We start from the raw sequence: 20,031 nt of genomic DNA, 5'->3' as shown, positions 1-20,031 counted from the left end.
GGTAGGGTTTGTCCTTATGTTGATAGGCAAGGACTTCCATGCATTAGTAGTCACAACTGATAAAATATTTTTGGGTAACTGAGGTTCTGAACCTTGGTATCTTGACCTCCAGGGAATCACAACATCTAAATTTCTATATGTAAGAGGATTGGTCCAGGTGAATGGCTATATAGTTAATTCAATACAGTTTAAAATATTTCTAAGCGTCAGAGACACACACTGAAGCCTTAGATGATCAGGGTTATATTATTGGGTTTTTTGGGCTGGAGACTAGTCTGTCTGCTGAGTGTAGAGTTGCCTTGATTGGCAGGAAGGACAACTGATGGGCACGATCCAGGGTAGCATTCCTAAAATCAAATCTAGAAATTATGAGAGGTGGTACTTCAGATATCAGGTAGTGAGGGAAAATTATATGTTTGATATTCTTTATGGGGCAATAGAAGAAATTAGGCAGATTTGGCCATATTGTTTTTATGAGGGAAAACTTTTGATGTAGTGGTAGATATAACATTCACATATTTTATTGTGGTGATGTGAATCTGTCTGTTATGAAAATGTAGGATCATATGTATTCTTTTGTCTCGAAAATAAGAAAATAAATTCCGTCTTTTGTGGTTTTAGTTTTAGAATCGTTTCAGAAATCAATATTTTGAGTTTCTCTCTGTAAGGTTTCAGCATTAATATGTGTTCGGTGCTAGAGGTTTTCCAGTAAATTTGAGTGTGAACTGCATATTGAAGAATGATGTTTCTGAAATCTTCAAAAACTAGCCTCACCTGTTACATTTACAGAGTGAAAAAGCTTGGAGTTAGGCTCGACCTCTGAGTAACACAAGGCAATCCAAATCTACAGGAGATAAAATCATAGTGCCTAATGATGTTTATCTAAACATTCCTGGTGAAGTGTAATATCAAAACATAAACATTATCATAGCAGCCAAAGGAACGTGTATCAGCAGCCAATTTGATGAAGCCAACATTGGTCACAAGGGCTCTTGGGAATTGTAAAATGCTAATCAAATCTAACCTCACTTGCTAAAATTTCCACCCTTCAGCAATATCAAAAACATACCGACAGACTGACTCTTCTAGTCAAAAGAAGAACTGCCTGGGTTGATTTTGTTCCATATAAATCGAGATGGTGCAACAAACATTCCCCGCCTGAGATATTCCAGTGGTTGCACGCCCCACATTCGGGCTACAGATTTCAAATCAATCTTTGGCTGAGTGGTTTTTTTCTGTCTTATTCTAGTCAAGACACTCCTTGCATAAATGCATAAGGATAGTTCTCCTACAACCTCAGTTGGGCAAGTAACAACCATACTCAAAAATCTTCCTTTGATCCTGTTAATCTACCCTTTATAACTTTTCAGATCTGGATACCATCACGGGTGATTAGCTGCACTCTACAAACGCACATAACATAGCTACCACCTCCTTTCTGTTAAAGGCAACTGAAAGATATGTTGAATCTGACAATTATAATTTTGGTCAGTACCACCCTGCCACGGGAGTGGGTTGAAGGAAATGTAGAGCAAAAACAAGTTGCGATCCTAAAAAGTTGTCACTATAAACAATACCAAAACAATTTCTGGCAAAAATACTTGGGCGAACTTCCGAAAAACTACATAAAAAATCCTCAAAACAATAACAACAAAAAAATTGAAAAAAATAATGTGAATTAAAATAAAGGACAAATGTTCCAAAATATACATCATAACAGAACAACAAACCAGCACAAAAGTTTGCTTTCTGGGGGCGCTTCCAAGCAGGCAGGAAAGAATGTACAGAAAGGCCTAGGAAATAGAAATTAAAAGGGAGAACAAGTGAAATATAGGTAAAAGATGCAGGAGCAGTATGGAAGCCGGCCCCCACGGGGATTACATTACCCCCAAAGGGAGTTACATGATTAAATAGAAGCCACAAAAAATGTACAAATTTGGCTTTTCTGTGTTATATATTTTCTACTTACAACTAAATCACATGTGAAATACAATATTTCTAACCCCACGTTTTCAGGTTTTGAGCACTACATATTTACACAAGCCTTTCCATTTCGCACACAGTCCAAGGAAGCCTCACTCTGGAGTTGGACAAGATTGTATCATGGGAACATCTACATTGCATATCATTGACCACACAGTATGCATAATACACTGGTTGTAACTAGCCTTGTGGTCCCTATCCTGTTTGCAGCTTTCAGCACTGGAGACCTGAAAACCTAGATGGTACAGCTGGACATCAGTTGTAAACTTCATAACATGGTTTGCTCTTATGCTGGTAAAACAGAAACCTGAAAGTCTCCACCAGAACAAATGTCATGAGGAATTCCTATGGCTTTGTTCTATGCCCAGTGCTTTAACAATTCCATGTCAGGACTGGAGGCGAGGATTATGCTCTACTTTCTTTATTTCCATACTCCAGCAACTTCAACTTTAATAACAAAAAACTACAAGTCCCATGGTTTGTGTAGTTCCTAGGTCATCTCTAGTCCACCAATCAGCTGTTCTCATGGTCCTAGAGGTCATGCTGCTGCCAATATCCTTCCTCTCCAGCAAGATAAGTACCGTTTACCTCTCGCTCGTCAGGGCGGGAGGCATTCTACATACATTTGCTAATTTAATATAATTTGTTCTTTCGCGCTTCGCTTATGTAACTTGTTTGTAGCGCGTGCAGGCGCTTACTGTTAATTCAGGTGTTTTGATTCCCGATTTAGGTCCGGGGCTGCAGGAGTTTTCTCCGCTCCATTTGTGGCCGCTCTGGAGGTGAGAGTGTGTTTTCGCACGCACGGGACATGCGGTGTGTGTCCGCGTCTCGTTGGTCCGCGTCTCGTTGGTCCACGTCGCACTCTTTGCGATGGGACCAGAGAGTTTCGGATGATCACCCTCACCACACAGCCGCCTCCTCGCTCTGGAAGCCCTTACGCCCTCACAACACGGGTCCGTACTTAATTAGCAGTCTCCCCTTACGCCTGCATCGCGGGTCAGTATCAACACCACACGGCGATTTCGGCAGCATTTGCATGCGCGTTTGAGCGCTCAACGGGGGACTCTTAGGGGCGGGCTCAGAAGCGTTAGACACCCGACTGAAACAGGGTGAGTCACCCCTAGCGGGTTGTTAAACTCAGCTTACACTGTTGTTGTGCCAAAACTAGTGACCTCAGTCACGCCCAAATTTCACCCCTTATTTGTAGTTCCACTTCTGGCGCATATAGCGCTTGGGGTTGCTTTGCTTCTACTAAGCTCCATATTTTTCAATACATTTAGCCCTCAGCTTCACTATGAAGGAGTACACAGAGGAGGAATCCCTCCAAGTCCTCCCCCTGGATGACGAATTCTGCGACGCGGTGGACGCATCCATCCACCAGGCAGTTTCTGCTGACATGGGGCTATTTGAGCATCGTATTATGCAATATGCATTTGCATGCCAAACCCAGCGTCCTCAGAAACGCAAGAGCTCTTTGAGCATGGATCTGGGAGCTTTTGACTGGCTTAAGAAAGCGTTTCTGGCCAGGCCAGACGGGGGATCACTGCCTACCCTCCCAGAATTCCCAGAGGTCCCTCCCTTACAGGATGATGGTGAGGACTCCGTTGAAGAGTCCGCGGATGAAGCAGGCCGGCCCAGGCCTTGGCGTCCCTTAGAACCCTCAGTCCCTGACGCCACAGAGGAAGGGAAACACTCAATCATGTTAGTATCTGAGGACCTTGTTCACCCCCTGTCCTCGGAGTGGACACCCTCTGCTAAGGTTTCGGCATTTGTGGCGGGACGCTTTTGCAAGCCTTTAGAGAAAGAGGTGAGAGCTTGCCTCAGGGCAGAATGCCCACGCCCGGCCCTACTGGGCAAAGTGGCTTTAACCCCGGAGGTTGAACCCAGGATGTCAACCTTCCTGCAAAAGTATATACGTGACCCTAAGAAAGGGATTGAGAGATCTTGGAAATTGTGCCAAGATAAACTTCTAGATATCACAGGTCCCATCACCAAGGTCTTAGAGTTAGCGGAAGAGGCAAAATCATCTGGCACCCCGCTTTCCCCAGAGAGAATCTCAAGTTGGGCTCAACTCGCTATTGTGTTTTTAGGCAATGCCAACTGCGCCCTTTCTACGGAAAGGAGACGCTCGTTTTGGACCCCAAAATGGGAGACCTCGTCTCTTCCGAGGCAGGAGCGGTGGCACAAGGCGGTCTCTTTGGTGAGCTGTTTATAAAAGAATTAACACAATTTTTAGCCACTTTTACATTGCTTGACAAAGCACAATCCTCCATAAAGAAGATGTTCCACCCTAGGGTTTTTGTCGGGGCTGGCCGTGGCAGAGGGTGGTCGACCGACCGTTTCTATACCCAAGGCCCTGAAAGAGGCAACGGCAAGAAGCAGCAGGACATGGGCAGACAGCAGTTCTTCCAGTCCGGTCGAGGTTTCTGAGGCCGCGGTGGCAGGGAAGCAGCCAGAGGCCACAACGTGCCTAACTCAGATGAGACTTTCCCCTGTTTCACACCTATCGGTGGGCGGCAGGATGGCGGTTTTTCGCTCACAACTGGAAAGGTATTACCTCCGCCGATTTGGTGTTGCAGACTATACAAGGGTTCCACATAGAATTCTATGGTGCCCCCATACAGGACATCCGTCCCCGGCCCCTGGTTTTTGCACGAGATCAAGCAGCCCTCATAGACCAGGAGGTGGCGGATCTCCTGCAAAAAGGGGCGGTGGTCCCTACACACCTTCATCCCAGGGGTTTCCTCAGCAATGTCTTCTTGGTGGACAAGACGGACGGGGTCAGCGTCCCGTAATAAATCTAAAGCAGTTCAACCAATGGTTGGTATACCGTAATTTTTAAGATGGAGGGCATCCATCTGTTGCGGGACATTCTCCAACCAGACGATTGGATGACCAGGCTGATCTAAAAGATGCGTACCTGGTGGTTCCCATTTTTCCCCCGCACCATCGCTTCCTGCAATTTCTGTGGAAAGACCAGGTGTTCGAGTTCGCCTCTCTTCCTTTCGGCCTCTCCTCTGCCCCATGGTGCTTCACCAAGGTTCTCAAACCAGTGGTGGAAACACTAAGAGCCCTTTCGCCTCATCATTTACTTGGACGACATCCTCCTGTTGGAGCAATGTCCCCTCCAGCTCTCCCAACAATTGCAGGAGACTATAGACCTACTTCAGAACCTGGGGTTTATAATCAATACCAAGAAATCGCTCCTGAGCCCTGCCAAGCAGGTAACCTTTCTAGGCTTTGTCGTAAACACGGTGTCCCACACTTTGAGCCTTCCGGCGCAGAAGATGTCCAAGATCCGCAGAGAGTTGAGACGAGTGTTATCCCGGTCCTCGACCTCTCTCAGACTGATTGCACGGTTGATGGGCCTTCTGAGCTCCTCCATTCAGTCAATTTTCCCGGGTCTACTCCATTACAGAGCGTTGCAGCGCCTGAAAGCCTCCCACCTTTGCAGAGGCCTTCAATACTCGGATCAGGTCCCCCTGACAGACGAATTGCGCATGGAGATACAATGGTGGCTCGACCGTATGGATGCCTCGAATGGCAGAGCAATATTCGGTTGCAAACCAGACTTAGTGATAGAGTCCGACGCCAGCAAGTCAGGCTGGGGTGCCCGCTGCGGGGACTCCTTTACTGGAGGAAAATGGTTGGCAGATGAAAGTCAACTCCATATCAACTGCCTGGAACTGATGGCGGGGTCTTTCCCCATCCGGTGTTCGACGAGGGACAAGGCGTCTTGCAGTGTGCTTCTGAAAATGGACAACGTATCGGCAGTCCGGTACATCAACCATCTCGGGGGGACGAAGTCCAAGGCATTGGCAGATTTAGCCAAGGATTTCTGGACCTTTTGCCTTTCCCGCAAAGTCTCGGTAACGGCGGAGTATCTTCAGGGAGCTTCCAACGTCATAGCGGACTGGTGCTCCAGGAGTTGGTCGGACATGAGTCTCTGGCAGCTCCATCCTCCGACCTTTCAGCGTCTCCACGACTCGTGGGGCCCATTCTCAGTAGACCTCTTTGAATCCCGTTTGGACCATCAGCTTCCACATTTCTTCAGTTGGAAACCGGATCCTCTCGCGACAGCAACGGATGCTTTCCTCCAGGATTGGTCCAAGGAGGTGGGCTATGCCTTTCCCCCATTCGCTGTGATAATGAGACTCCTGATGCAGGCCCGCAGACAGCAGGCGAGGGTGGTTCTGGTCACCCCGTACTAGAGGTCTCTAGTGTGGTTTCCAGTTCTTCTGGAACTTTCCTGGGATTCTCCAATCCTTCTACCCCAAGATCTTTTTCTCCTGAAAGATCCCCAAGGTGCTCTCCACCCTCTAGTCCAGCAAGGATGGATGCCCCTGGTAGCATGGCGGATTTCAGGCATCGCTGGCGAATCTCTGGCCTATCGGCAGAAGCTCAAACGTTATTTGGAGCAGCTTGGGTCGACAGCACTAACAAATGCTGTAAGTCGGCATGGTCTAGATGGGTTCGTTGGTGCATTCGGAACAACCAGGATCCCTTGGGGTGCGAAGTGGTAGCCATTATGAACTTCTTGACCTCGCTGGCAGCCCAAGGCCTGGCGTATCGCACTGTCAATTCCTATTTATCGGCGATTTCTGCTGGACACCTCCCGGTCTCAGGAGCCCCGGTGGGAGAGCATCAGTTGATATGCAAGTTGATGAGAGGAATCCGTCTTTCACTTCCTCCGGAACCTAGGTACTCCTTGTTATGGGATGTAAATAGGGTACTCCACCTGTTCCAATTTTGGCAAGCTAATAAATATCTATCCCGCAAGGAGCTTTCTGCCAAGTTGGCAATGCTCTTGTGTTTGGTGTCTTGCCGGAGGGTGTCTGATGTTCGAGCTCTGGACATTTCCGGTCAGGTTTTTACCCCAGAGGGGGTCTCCTTTCATATAACACGTAGAACTAAGTCTAACTCTAGAATAGTGTCCTACCCAGCGTTTGATAACTCCCCAAAGCTGTGCATTGTTAGATGTCTTAACGAATATGAGAGCATGACGGAAGAGACTCGTCCACCGGGCGACCGTCATCTATTGATTTCCTTACGGAAGCCCTTCAAAACGGTTTCGCCACCAACAATAGCCTGTTGGATCCGATGTGTGATGCAAGTAGCGGGCATAAATGTCTCACAGTTTGGGGCACACTCTGTGAGAGGAGCTATGGCCTCTAAGGCTTTTTCGCTGGGTGCCAGATTAGAAGATATTCTAAACCCGGCAGACTGGTCTTCAGATTCGATGTTTAAAAGATTCTATTTTAAACCAGTCGTGAACATGGCGGTGGTGGATAAGCTTTGAACGGGCATAATCCTTGGCTCCGGTCCTGACATAGAATGAAATATGTCCTAGTAATTATGACGGAAAGTTTCAATTCTATTAAGGACTCGGAGGCGAGGATTATTCCCACCCGTGGCTCGAGAAAATCTGTTCCCACCCTTACACTCGGAGTTAAAGAGACTCACCTGGGCATTGTTATGTTTTTTTTCTCGACGTATGGGATAAGTATATATCTTTTCCAGACTGTTTCATGCTGTATTGCTGTCTGATGTTGTTGTTCTCACCTGGGTTCTTTGAACTACTGTTTGCACACAGTTCGGAGAGTAGTTTCATTGGCTTGTCCTTTGGCTTCTTCAAATATCTGAACGTTCCAAAACAGACTGACGTGCTCCGGAGTTGTGATGGTCGCAGTCAAGAAAGAGGAAAGATATTGGCAGCAGCACGCCCTCGAGGACTATGAGCACAGCTGATTGGTGGACTAGAGATGACCTAGGAACTACACAAACCATGGGACTTGTAGTTTTTTGTTATTAAAGTTGAAGTTGCTGGAGTATGGAAATGAAGAAAGTAGAGCATAATCCTTGCCTCCGCGTCCTTAATAGAATTGAAACTTTCCATCATGATTACTAGGAAATTTTTCATTGTACACAAAACCTTCAAGGGCCCTTAATTGACAGCCTAGGGCTACGTAACCACAGTCAACCAACATGTGGAAGATACACATCTGTGCCCTCAACACATCCTGTCCAGTTTGAGCTCACCACACTCCGAATTATTGAAATTGCATCCACTGACCTACCCAGTGCCTAATTTTTTCAGTTCTTGTGAGACCACAAACTGCACTTCTACCTCCACATCAATAAATAGTGAAAGAAGAGCTGTACTGCTGTACTTGTACCCGAACATCAAGAAATGCCACCTTCTAAAAAATCTGTGTTCAGTCGTAAACATGCTCTGCTATGGAAATGCATTACTATCATGGCATGGCACCCAAGGTAAATACTTCTGCTCAAACCCATACAGACATGGCAGCCTAGCTCATTTCAGTTACTTACCTATATAGGCTATACATTTACTCCTTAATTGAATTCTAATACTGCCTGTGTAACCTACAGGGCAATCCACCCTCCACAACTATCTACACCATTTAGTGAAAACCCCTCCTACCTCTCTTAAAACAAAGAGTTAAAATGCCTGGAGATTCCGAGGTTCACAAAGCAGCATTCAGTGACACAATCAGTCACCGCAGATATGCCCGTAAAATAGCAATTGATACGAACCCATTACATTACTTACTACAAAAAGAGCTTAAAACGTTACTATTTTGGAACTAGCCTGATATTGATGCTTAACAATTTTATTTTTGCTTTCAGAGGTAAGAGTTTACGACAATCACCTAAATACAATGACAATTTTATTTGCTTGTTTTCTTAGGTCTTAAATTATGTGTATTCTTACACAAATTATGAAATACCCAAACTGTTACTGAAAAGTGTGTGGTATTTTACCCCTGCCTCTCCACTTCCTACATCCCTTGCAATTTGTTTTTTCTTTTCTTTCAAAACAGAGAATTCATTTGATGCAGCTGTGTGTTCACTTAATGTTAAAGAAGAAGGAGAGACTTGCCCAATCGAGTATCACCTCTCCGACAGACAAGAACGTGTTTCTTCTCCTGCAGGTGAGCCACTCATGCTAAACCTTTTTCTGAAATGTAACTAATGGTGCTTTACTCCCGCTAATGCTAAAGAGAGTAAATCTCTTCCTACGTCCCTTGTGCCCCACCTTTAAGGGTTGTCTTGTGCAGTGTATGTTGTCAAACAACTTAGGTAGGGGTTTGTTTGGCAAAGTACCGAAGACTAAAGGTTGGAGGAAATGTTTTTTGGGTTTTTTTGCTGGCATTTTGACAATTCTGGGTTGAGGTGGCAATGTTTTTGAGCTCTTGTGAACGTCAATGCTGTTCTGACAGGTACAACCTACAGACTTGGAAAATAGTGTGGCATGCTATGAGGCTGATTTAATAGATTTGCAAAGAAAATATGCAGGCAGTTGACATATGCTACACACTGATAGATGCTCAGCTTGCCATGTGCCTTGTGGATCCAGCCAGTTGAGGCATGTCCTTAGGGGGGTCATGTTGAAAAAACAAGATGTGACTTTACTATTAGTGCATACCCCAATAGGCAATAAAATGAATGATGAGCTCTTAGGTGAGATTTTCAATTCTTTGACACTATGAAAGGAACAGCTGTGCTTTGGAAAAGAGGGCAGTGGTGCTAAGTCACTCTTGTTACCATAACTAAACCTATGCCTCAGCATTCATCAACCAGTCAAATATTAGAGCGAGAGCCTCCAGTGACGTAAATGGTGTAACCTACAATGAGGCAGTATTAGCAAGCTGGTTTTACCTTCTCTCCTTCTTTTGTGTATACATATACGTAACCCACAATGCATCTGGAAAATCAGGTCATCCAGTGATCAGAATATTAGCTTTCGTATTAACAAAGGCTTATGTCTCACTCAGTGTATTCAATGGGAGAAAAGAAATTGAATTGGCATGCAAGATTCCTTACTCCGATAGTGAAAGTTCACCTTTTCCTTCAGACCTGGAATGAAAATAATTCAGGTTCTTCAAGTTTTGTCCATAGTGGTGCAATGATTTAGACTCGCTCTGCCATCTGAAGCTCATTACCGCTTTCTATAACTTCGTCTCGTGTCATCCAAGGTTCCCTTGATATTTATGTTCAATAGTTGGCATGAGCATGATGGGAGACAAGACTGTCTGCTGGTGAGTGGTAGAGTCAATTTTCGTTCTGCACTTGACGATTTGAGAGCTCAGACGGTGAAAGGGGAAAACAGGTTGCAGGTGGGTTTTTCACCTGAGGCCAGAAGTGTAAGGAATCAGATTTAGGTCAGCAGATGATGGAGTGAGACAGTTGAGGGTGAAGACTCATCCCAAGCTTCTTGGTCAAGTGCTCATCCTCAATGGAAAACACAGGAAGGATTTGAAACCTAAAATGCTTAAGTGTTCTGGCACCTGGAGTCCTCAATCTGCACTTTCCTTAATGTATCTTTATTTTATAAACACATATCTTAATGGAAAAAAAGATTGGCCTTTAAACAGGGCAATTTAAATTATGTGGCAATGAAGGGCCAAATTTTGCGGCTGGGTTGACTAAATACTATGTCAAGGGAAACCAAAAGACACAGAAAGAAAAACAAATGAAATAATATTCTAAGGCATATTCTGTTGCACTACTATCTAGAAATTATATCAAAGGTTGATACCAAAGTGATTTTAAAGCTATAAAAATGTATAGATTTCTTCAGAGAGAGAAATATAAGCAGCAGTTTCTATTCTGAAGTGTAAATGCAGTAGTTAATCTTATCTTAGATGGAAGCTTAGGAATAATATTTTAATAACACTGTAGTTTCTGCTTCCCAATGTAAAATACTGTGTGAAACATATGCAATGTTGCAGAAAACAAGCATATTTAGAGCAGTAAAAAACATGTCTAATTGTACACGCTTCTTGTTATATAGGGTGTAGAGCAATTTTCTACAACTTGTCTTCAGTTGCAGTTTCTGTTGGGTCTCTGAGAACAACACATTTCATTGAGAAACTGCTCTGCAATACAGTATAGCACTTTTCATAAATATTATGTACATGTCTCACTATTTAGCACTTTAGGATTCAAGACATTGGGTCTTACCAAAATGATATGTTTGTTGTTCTTCGAACCTTTGAGTACCAAATAACTGCTGATATGAGTACAGCATGTGAAATAACTGTTGCTATGTGAACAGTGTCTGTAATGTAAACAAGTCTGGGTTTATTCTTGGAAAACATAGAAACAAAGACCACTGATGCACAGGGTGTTTCATCCCTATGTGTGTGTTCTCCAATGAGCAATTTTTCTTACAGGAACCACCGGATCTAGCATGGTGGTCCCTGTACGGATATCTAGGACTATATGTATGAAGCTTTTTTGCCATCACAAGTGGACAGAATCACAAAAAGGGCTGTTTGCGATGGCAAAAATTCCTTTCCTGATATACAAACACCAAAACTGCGTTTCTCCAGAATCGCAGCTTGAATGCAGAAATCGCTATTTGAAAGGGGCATGTTTACGGCGTCCCTTCCACATAGCGATTTCCAGTGTTTGGTATCAAGGTTTTGGGACCGAAATGCAGTCACAAAACTTTAATATTTTACCACCACCTCTAAGCTGGTAGTAATATATTAGCAAATTGGAAGGGGGTCCCATCGCTTTGTGAATGTTGGCAAAACATTTTTAAGAGCAGGCAATGTTACCACAAACCACTGCCTGCTCTTAAAAAATGAAAACAAAAGTTTTAATTTTTTATTGTTAAAACGCATCCCGTTTTTCTTTTGAAAAAATGGGTTGTATTTCAACAAAAAAAAAAAAACGTTATTCGGAAGCAATCACAGACTGTGATGGCAGGCATTCCTAATAGGTTACGAACTGTGACCAACCTCATTAATATTCATGAAGTAGGTCGGTTTGTGACCCACTAGAAATCGCCAGTATAAAAGGTTTCATACATAAGGAACATAAGGAATAACGATTTCCAAATCGCTAGTAGGATAAAATTGTTGGTTGGAAATTGCGATTCCTTCTCTCTGTACATCTGGCTCAAAGTGATGGTCATCCCATTCTAAATAGGGTGGAGGCAACCGTCACTATAACTTTATGGTCCTTAGGCAGTTGGCCCGTCAGAACAGGGGTTTCTGAGGACAAAGCTAGCCAAGGCTCCCCTGTCATATACCTACTGTTTACCCTGACTCTAACAGAGCGAGTGAACCACATGTTTGGTGAGATGGTAGCCCGGCTGTATTACAGCAGTGCTCTCACTCTGCCAACCTCATAATTACCCCAATATGTTTTGCAATTCTGACATCATTAGAGATCATGATATTGTTTTCATTATGTTTACTTTGTATCTATTCTAGAAGCACCTGGAAGCACTGAGAGGTTCTGGAAGTGGAGTAATGACAACTATGTGGAAGAAAGAGCAGTTAAAAATACTGTACATAATAAAACAAATGTTCAACAATTTCAAATGGGGGAGACCAGTAATGGGGAATCCCTTATGAAGCAAATTAGCAGCATGAGCAACAGATGTGATCAAGCAACTCTCTGTAAATCGAGCTGTCTAAACAATAGTCGGACCAACTGTACTGAGAAATCTGAGAATGTTATCTACCAAAGAAAGCACAAAGGAGAGAAACTGTATACTTGCAGGGAATGCGGCAAAAGCTTCAGTAAGAATTCTACTCTAACATTACACCAGAAGGAGCACAGAAGTTGTTTGAGAGATCAACCATATAAATGTAGCCAATGTGATAAAAGCTTCTTTTCCAATTCAAATCTTGTTTGCCATGAGAGAATTCACTTGGGAGAGAAACCATACAGATGTACTCAATGTGGAAAAAGCTTCATTCAGAAATATACACTAATTAGCCATTACAGAACTCATACAGGTGAGAAGCCCTACCAATGTAGTGAATGTGGCAAGCGTTTTAGTGACAAATCATCCCGTAACCGACATCGGATGCTTCACACTGGAGAAAAACCATACACATGCACTGAATGTGGTAAAAGCTTCAGCGATCGATCCAATCATAGCAGACATCAGAGAAGTCATGCACAAGAGAAAGTGTAAGTAAAATTTCCCAATCAGAAATGCAGAGAGAAAGCAGAGAGTACTTTTGCTTGTACTGAATGTGAATCCAATTATCTTGCATTACCCATCAGAATTGATGCTGGAGTGATAACGTCTGTGTACATTAAGCATGGAAACAGTTTACTTAACAATTATCCCATTATAAAAAATGTAGCCACTCACAAAGAAACACCTTGTAATGCATGATAAGATGAACAATATGTGATACAAATTAATAAAAATAATTCTACTCATGGTGTGTGGAACCAAACTGGTTATGAAAAGATAATAGGGGAACTAGATTGACGCCTCATAGAAATGACAAAAGACGAACTAAAGGTAGTAGTAACAGCTATTAAAACAATTTTTGAAGAAAGGTGCAGTAACATGTTCTGATTCTGGCATGTATGCATTAACTATATTCCAAGAAGGAGGGAATGAGAAGTGATACAGGTTTTGCTTACTGATTTGTACATGGCTAGGTCCAAACTGGGGCGGTGCAGTGAGCAAAAAAAAAAACAATACATTTAAACCACATCTCTTTACTGGGTGTGAATGTTTGATTTACTTAGCATTCGTCCATTATTTGTTGCTGCAGCACTTTTCACCCTAAGTGGGATGGGGCTGTCCAGCCGTGGGTCCCACTGAGCAGCTGGATTTAAGCTAGCTTTGCTTATGAGAGGTGTTACCCCAAAACCAGTCCTAGGATGTTTGTTTCCAGTCCAGGGAGGACCTGGCTTGGCAGTTCAGGCTGGCCTGTTCCCATGAGGTACAGGGTCAAGACGATTTGCATAAGGTTGATCCAAACTGGGGTGGTGTAGTGAGTAAAAGAACAATGGATTTAACCCAGATCTCATGACTGTGGGGTGAATGTTTGATGCATTCAGCATTCCGTCCATCATTTGTTGGTGCAGCACTTTTCACCCTAATGGAGATGGGTATGCCCAGACGTGGGTCCCTTGCTCGCTGTGCCACTGAATTCAAGCTAGCCTAGCTAATGAGGGGGTTTACCCTGAAACCGTTCCCAGATGGCTTGTTTCTGATCCAGGAAGGAACCGGCTTGGCAGTTTGGGCTGGACTGTTCCTATGAGGAACAGGGTCATTACTGATTTGCATACGGTTGGGTCCAAACTAGGAAGACATAGTGAGCAAAAGTACAATGGATTTAACCCACATCTCTTGACTGGGGGAGAATGATTGATTTATTCAGCATTCCGTCCATCATTTGTTGCCGCAGTGTTGCAGCGTGGAACATCAAATTCCCCCTTCGTCACAGACCAAATACCTCAAAAGCAAATTCACTCAATTCATTCATTGGTGGGGCCCATAACACCAATACTCACACACAGTTGATCTGCTTCCCTAGAGGAATAAGCTTCCAAACGCTGACATGAAAGGAATATCTTTACCACACTCTAAATACATTGATTTCAACCCTAAGACATTCCTCTCATAAAGGGATGAATCATTTAGTTGTTAACTATAGTTTAGTGATTAAACTCATTTATCTATATACTATTCTTTATCCTAATTCTCTTCTTCAAATAATCGACACAACACATTTGTCAATTAATCAAATATTCTCTATCTAAGAAATATTGCAAAATCGTTAGAAATCATCATCAGCATTGCAGAACATCACATGTACCTAATCTGGCTAAAAGTCGTCCTCTAAGTCAGTCAAGTCGTGGAACAACCTTTTAATTTCATCAAAGTTAGGCCGCAATTCAGTCTCTCAAAGATTCAGGATAACAGCTGTCCAGCAGGGTCACCGTCCTCTCTGTCAGCATAACGTCAGGAAATCGAGTTAGTCAAAGAAGAGCGAGTTTTTTAGTTCAATTCCCTACCTACTTTTATAATGAAATTAATGTCAAAAAGTAGCAAGATTGGGGTATCAGAAAGTTCTGATTGGTCGACTTGGGGTCGAGGGGTAAAGTTCTCATAGAGTCTCCATAATGAAGTCATCGCACTTGCTGGTTCCGGTTTTCAAATTGTCTATTGTCTTGTCGTTGGCGTAGTTCCCGGAGCAACCTTGACTAGGGCTTCAACTCCTAGGGTCAGGACCAGGCCACTGCTGCTGGCGGTGACGCCTGCGCACTTCACCCAGAACTTCGTGTTGTCAGGAGCAGTCACGTTCAACGTCTCGTTCAGCCATCTTAACTAGGCCGAAATAGGTAACTTAAGCAAAAGAAACACAAAAACGTAATTAAAACATAGAAATGGCTAATTAAATGTTAATCCCTCACTAATACCCATATGTGTGAGTAATTATCTAGCAGAAAGCCACATCCAAAGCGTTTATACTCACATAATAAAGCACAAATCACAATCACATCACAAAAGCAACATGTATCATGCAATGTTCTAATTTTTCTACTATTAGTACGCGTACATAAGTTAGTTTACAATTAGTTTAGCCATGCAAAGTACAATTCCCACGTGTAATTCTTTTGTTAATATGATTGATAAGTCCTTCACTGCAAACCATTAATAAGATTACTATTAGTTAATTATTCAGCTTAATATAAACATGCAGAATGGGGGGGGGGTATACAAAATTTTGTACTACCCGCTTCAGCAATCCCCCCTTTGGTGATTATATCACCACACAAAACAAAAATTTTGTATCCTTTTTACGGAATTTTAAATTGATTTCTTGTTTCATTCATATTTCAGTTTCCCCTGTTTCCTCTCTTCTTGCTGTTTTATACATACTTTCCTTGATCTCTTCTAGTTCTATTTCTGCAAATGCTCTTTCTTGTTTCTTATCCCTTCTCCTTAAGATTTCTCTTTTTATTCTTTTCTGGTTTTTATCTTTTCTACGACAAATACATCCTAGTCTAATTATTAATACTAAGAAAATCACACATGTTAATGGAAATAATATCTTACCTATAAATGTACTACCTAATTTCACTACAAAGTCTTTAATAGCTGCTATTTTCTTACCAATCTTCTCCCACACACCTTCAACCTCCAGTGGTACAATTTCATCATGCAATTCTGTAATATTCTTAATATAAATTTTCAAATCTCTACGTTCGTCAGGAATTTCTTGTTTTAATTCATATTTCAGTTTCCCCTGTTTCTTCTCTTTTTGCTGATGTATACATGCTCTCCTTGATTTCCTCCAATTCAATTTCTTCAAATTCTCCTTCTTGTTTCTTATCTCTTCTCCTTAAATTTTCTCTTTTTAACCTTTTCTGATTTTTATCCTTTTTACAACAAATAAATCCTAATCTAATTATTAATACTATGAAAATCACACAATCCTAAAAATGTACTACCTAGTTTTACTACGAAATCTTTAATAGCTGATAATTTCTTTCCAATCTTTTCCCAAACACCTTCAACCTCCAGTGGTGCAATTTCGTCATGCAATTCTGTAATATATTTTATATAAATTTTCAAATTTTTACTTTCGTCAGGAATGTAAGTGCAACAATGTTGAACTTTCAGCATTCCACAGACTCCACCCTCTTTTGCCAATAAAATATCAAGGGCAAGTCGATTTTGCATAACCATAGTACGCATGGCAACCATTTCAGTATTTACCAATAAAAATCCTCCAGCAGTGCTTGTTGACAAACGATCCACTACTGTTGAAAGTTTTCTAATTTTGTTTGCATTCAGAGATATTCCCACTGCGGGTATCAGTGCTCCAAAAATGTCACCCACAATTTCAGTCCAAGATTCTCTCTTACTACGTGCTAAATAACTACCTAAACTATGTACACCATCTTCTCCTCTATCCATGTGAAAAATCTTTGGAAAAACCAGGCCAACATAACATATGCCATACAAATGGTCTGGCAAACGATAATATGCCCTGTTCCCACAAATGAAATACAGTCCTGGAAAGACTGGATCTCTTCCACCTTTAAATCCCCATCCTCCCGTTTTTCGGTATGTATCATGGCACTCACTATTCCCTAGAAAATAATTGTCATACGCCGTTTGATTCCTTCTTATACACAACTTCCCTTTCTGAGGCCAATCTAAAGCCATAGTTGGACTTGTTTCCCCTTTCAAGTGTTTCTCCATTTCTACATCCCAAACTGTTTTCTCCACTTTCCCTTCTGAAGCCTTTCTTTGCATTTTCAATCTCCTTTGGATTTGGATTTGGATTTGGATTTGGATTTGGATTTATAGAGCGCATAGCTACCCTTGGGCATCCCAGCGCTGAGAGGACTAAGTTTATTCCCCGTGGGGTCGGAGCAGGGAAATGTTTAGGGGAAGAGCCAGGTTTTTAATTTTTTCCGGAATGCCAGTAAATTCTGCTCACTCCTCAAGGGTAGTGGGAGGGAGTTCCATAGTTTAGGCGCGTTATAGGCGAACCTGCGGCCACCCGATCTTGCCTTTTTTATTCTCGGGATGGATGCCAGTACAAGTGAATCAGATCTTAGTTGACGACTAGCTTTGTGAGGTTTCATCAAGGAACGGAGTATTGGGGGGCCTTTATCTTGCAGAATTTTGTGCGATATGCAGAGCGTTTTGAATGTGATGCGCTCTTTTACTGGGAGCCAATGTAGGCTCTTGAGGGCAGGTTTCGCCGAATTCCGTGCTTTAGTTCCCGTGAGGACTCTAGCTGCGGCGTTTTGGGCGACCTGGAGTTTTTGAGTGACTGATGCAGGGGCTCCCAAGTATAGGATGTTACCATAATCAAGTCTTGAGTTGACCAGTCCCTGCATCAGTAGCTTCCTGGAATGGAAAGGGATCAGGTGGAGGATCTTACGGGCCATACGGATTAGGCCGAAGCAGGTCCCTGATGTTTTCCTGGCCTGGGTTTTGAAGTTAAGGTCCTGGTCAAGCCAGATGCCTAGACTTTTAACTTCTGTTTTGGGAGTAGGGTAGGTGCACATGCAGGCAGGCCAGGAAAGGTTGACGGGTAATTTATGTTGATTGCCCAGTAGGAGGATTTCGGACTTGTCGCCGTTAAGCTTGAGTCTAGAGTCCGACATCCATTGTGAGATCTCTTCTAGGCAACTGGCCAAGTTTCCTAGGCTAGAGTCAGAGTGGTTAATGGACACGACCAACTGGGTGTCGTCAGCGTACATCACTGACTTGACACCAAAGGGAGTGATGATGTCTTCGAGAGGTGCCATATAGACATTAAAAAGTGTGGGGCTAAGGGAGGAGCCCTGAGGGACCCCACACTTTCTTCAACCATATCTAAAAATGTCTTTTCCTCTTTCTTTAAACTACAAGTCAAGTTATTTCTAAATATATATTCTCTAAGAAAAATTCACCTAATACCTTTGCAGGTTTTACCTTGTTTAGTTTGTTAATTGCCGGTACTTGTAAAAATATAGTATCTACATCTGAAAAATAACACTCTAATTTACCTGTTTGACAAAATAAACTAGCTATTACACTACATGTTATTCCATATGTTACTGGAAGGTGATGATAAGTCACTCCTTCAGATACAGATGCAGCTTATTGCATACAAACTTAGCAATCCCCTACGTCCATTGTTTTTACATATTCATGCAACAATTTTGAAAACACATTGTTAGAAAAATCTGTTATAGACCTGTCTTTATGCAAATAATTTTTATCTATTCTAGTCGGAACTACCTTTTGAACTTTCCCTATATTTGTTATGTTATCACTATGTCCTTCTAATGTATCTATAGTAACTTTAAATGAAATTAGTAGAGCAAGAATACTCCAATAATCCTGTACAACAACAACACATTTTGCACCATCTTCTAAAGAAGGTACATCTACTTTTGCTACTTTGTATGTTTGCCATCTTTTCTAAAATGAGCTGTGTCTTTTGACTTAGCCTCTTCTACTTCACAGCTAGTTTCTAACCCAAGGCTTCTTAGCACCTACGTGGTTATAACAGTTTTTGTCTTTTTCAGTATTTTATTGTCTTTCCATCAGTAATTTTCTTGTCTCATTTCAGTTTGGCATCTCATCATCTTTCACTTTACCTTCGTTTTCAACATACAGGTTGTCCTGAACATCTGCTTCTTCTCCAATATTGGACAAGATAACTCTCAGGATTTCCGATTCTTCGTCTTCCTCAACCACTTCCAGTACAACCACCTCTGGATTTCCTTGGCTATCCGCCTCTTCTTTCACTTCAGGCAGGCCCACATATGTCCATTCCGGTGATTTATACTTCTGGTTAGGTTTCCTTGTTCTTTTGCTTTCTTTAACCACTGTTGTTTCTTCTCCTTTTGATTTTTCCTGACTCGTCACTTCATTCACCTGTTCAGCCCTTGGCGAATTTACACGTGTCAGTCGATATCTTAGTCTTTTTATTTTATTTGGCCACCCCTCGTCCTTTGCCGCTCTTTTCAATTTACTCCCTTTATCATTCTTTTCAGTTCTCCAAGCTCTCTTTCTCAGAACTCTGCCTTTTGGTATTTCATCTTCGCTTTCCTCTGACTCTGTTTCAACTTGCTTTTTACCTTCAACAATTTCTTTTTCCACCACTTCTTTTGTTTTACCTACTTCTGTCCCTCCTCGAATCTCCGACACGCAATCTTCCTGCTGACTACTTGTCCCTGCTTCTAACTGGATGTTGGAGTTCCCTACACCTCCTCTGGGGTCTTCCGCAATAATCGTTCCCTCTCTCTCTGTATCTGGCACCTGTCCATCTAAAGGTGTTGTTTCAAGTGGAATTTCTCTCAATCTTTCATCTGGCACTTCCTTCTCATGGATTTCTTTTATTGTCTCTCCACTGTCCTTTTCTTTGTTCTTCCCTTGTTCTTTCTTGGAAGAATGTGCTCTTTGTTCTGTCTCTGAGTCTGAACTGGTATCAGAAATCTGTAACCTTCTCCTTAGGGAATTACTTCTGGGGACCAAAGTTAAACTCGGCTCTGTTTCCCCCCTTTCAGGGTTTTCTTTTTCTTTGTCTTTCGGCTCTCCGTCATCCGACTCAGTACTGGATTCTGATTCGTCAAAATACTCCTTCTCTTTGCTGTCGACTGGATTTGGAATTCTCAAAGTGTGACTTGCATGGATCCAGTTCTTCAATCCAGCACACTTCACAGCTGTTGTTGTGGTCAAGATGACTTGTCTTGGTTTTCCCCACCTAGGAACCAAACAGTTTCTTCTTCTGTGGACTT

The 20,031-nt window shown here is 42.5% G+C and overlaps 1 protein-coding gene across 3 annotated transcripts in view; it reads left to right on the top strand.

The window, feature by feature from the left end:
- The window catches only part of LOC146856172 (uncharacterized), a 91,503-nt gene extending 78,303 nt beyond the window's left edge, over nucleotides 1–13,200 (top strand). For all 3 annotated transcript variants that reach the window (XM_085654226.1, XM_085654229.1, XM_085654227.1), the window contains 2 exons: nucleotides 8,829–8,939; nucleotides 12,234–13,200. In XM_085654226.1, the coding sequence (XP_085510352.1) occupies nucleotides 8,829–8,939; nucleotides 12,234–12,946 (824 nt within the window). In that variant the 3' untranslated portion in view covers nucleotides 12,947–13,200. The remainder of the gene's footprint in view (nucleotides 1–8,828; nucleotides 8,940–12,233) is intronic.
- The last annotated feature ends 6,831 nt before the right edge of the window (nucleotides 13,201–20,031 follow it).

Source organism: Triturus cristatus, chromosome 4_1, assembly GCF_964204655.1.
Source record: "Triturus cristatus chromosome 4_1, aTriCri1.1, whole genome shotgun sequence".
In the NCBI taxonomy this organism is placed as follows: domain Eukaryota; kingdom Metazoa; phylum Chordata; class Amphibia; order Caudata; family Salamandridae; genus Triturus; species Triturus cristatus.
The sequence above is the reverse complement of the archived record's forward strand: the minus strand, read 5'-3'. Positions and strand labels throughout refer to the sequence as shown.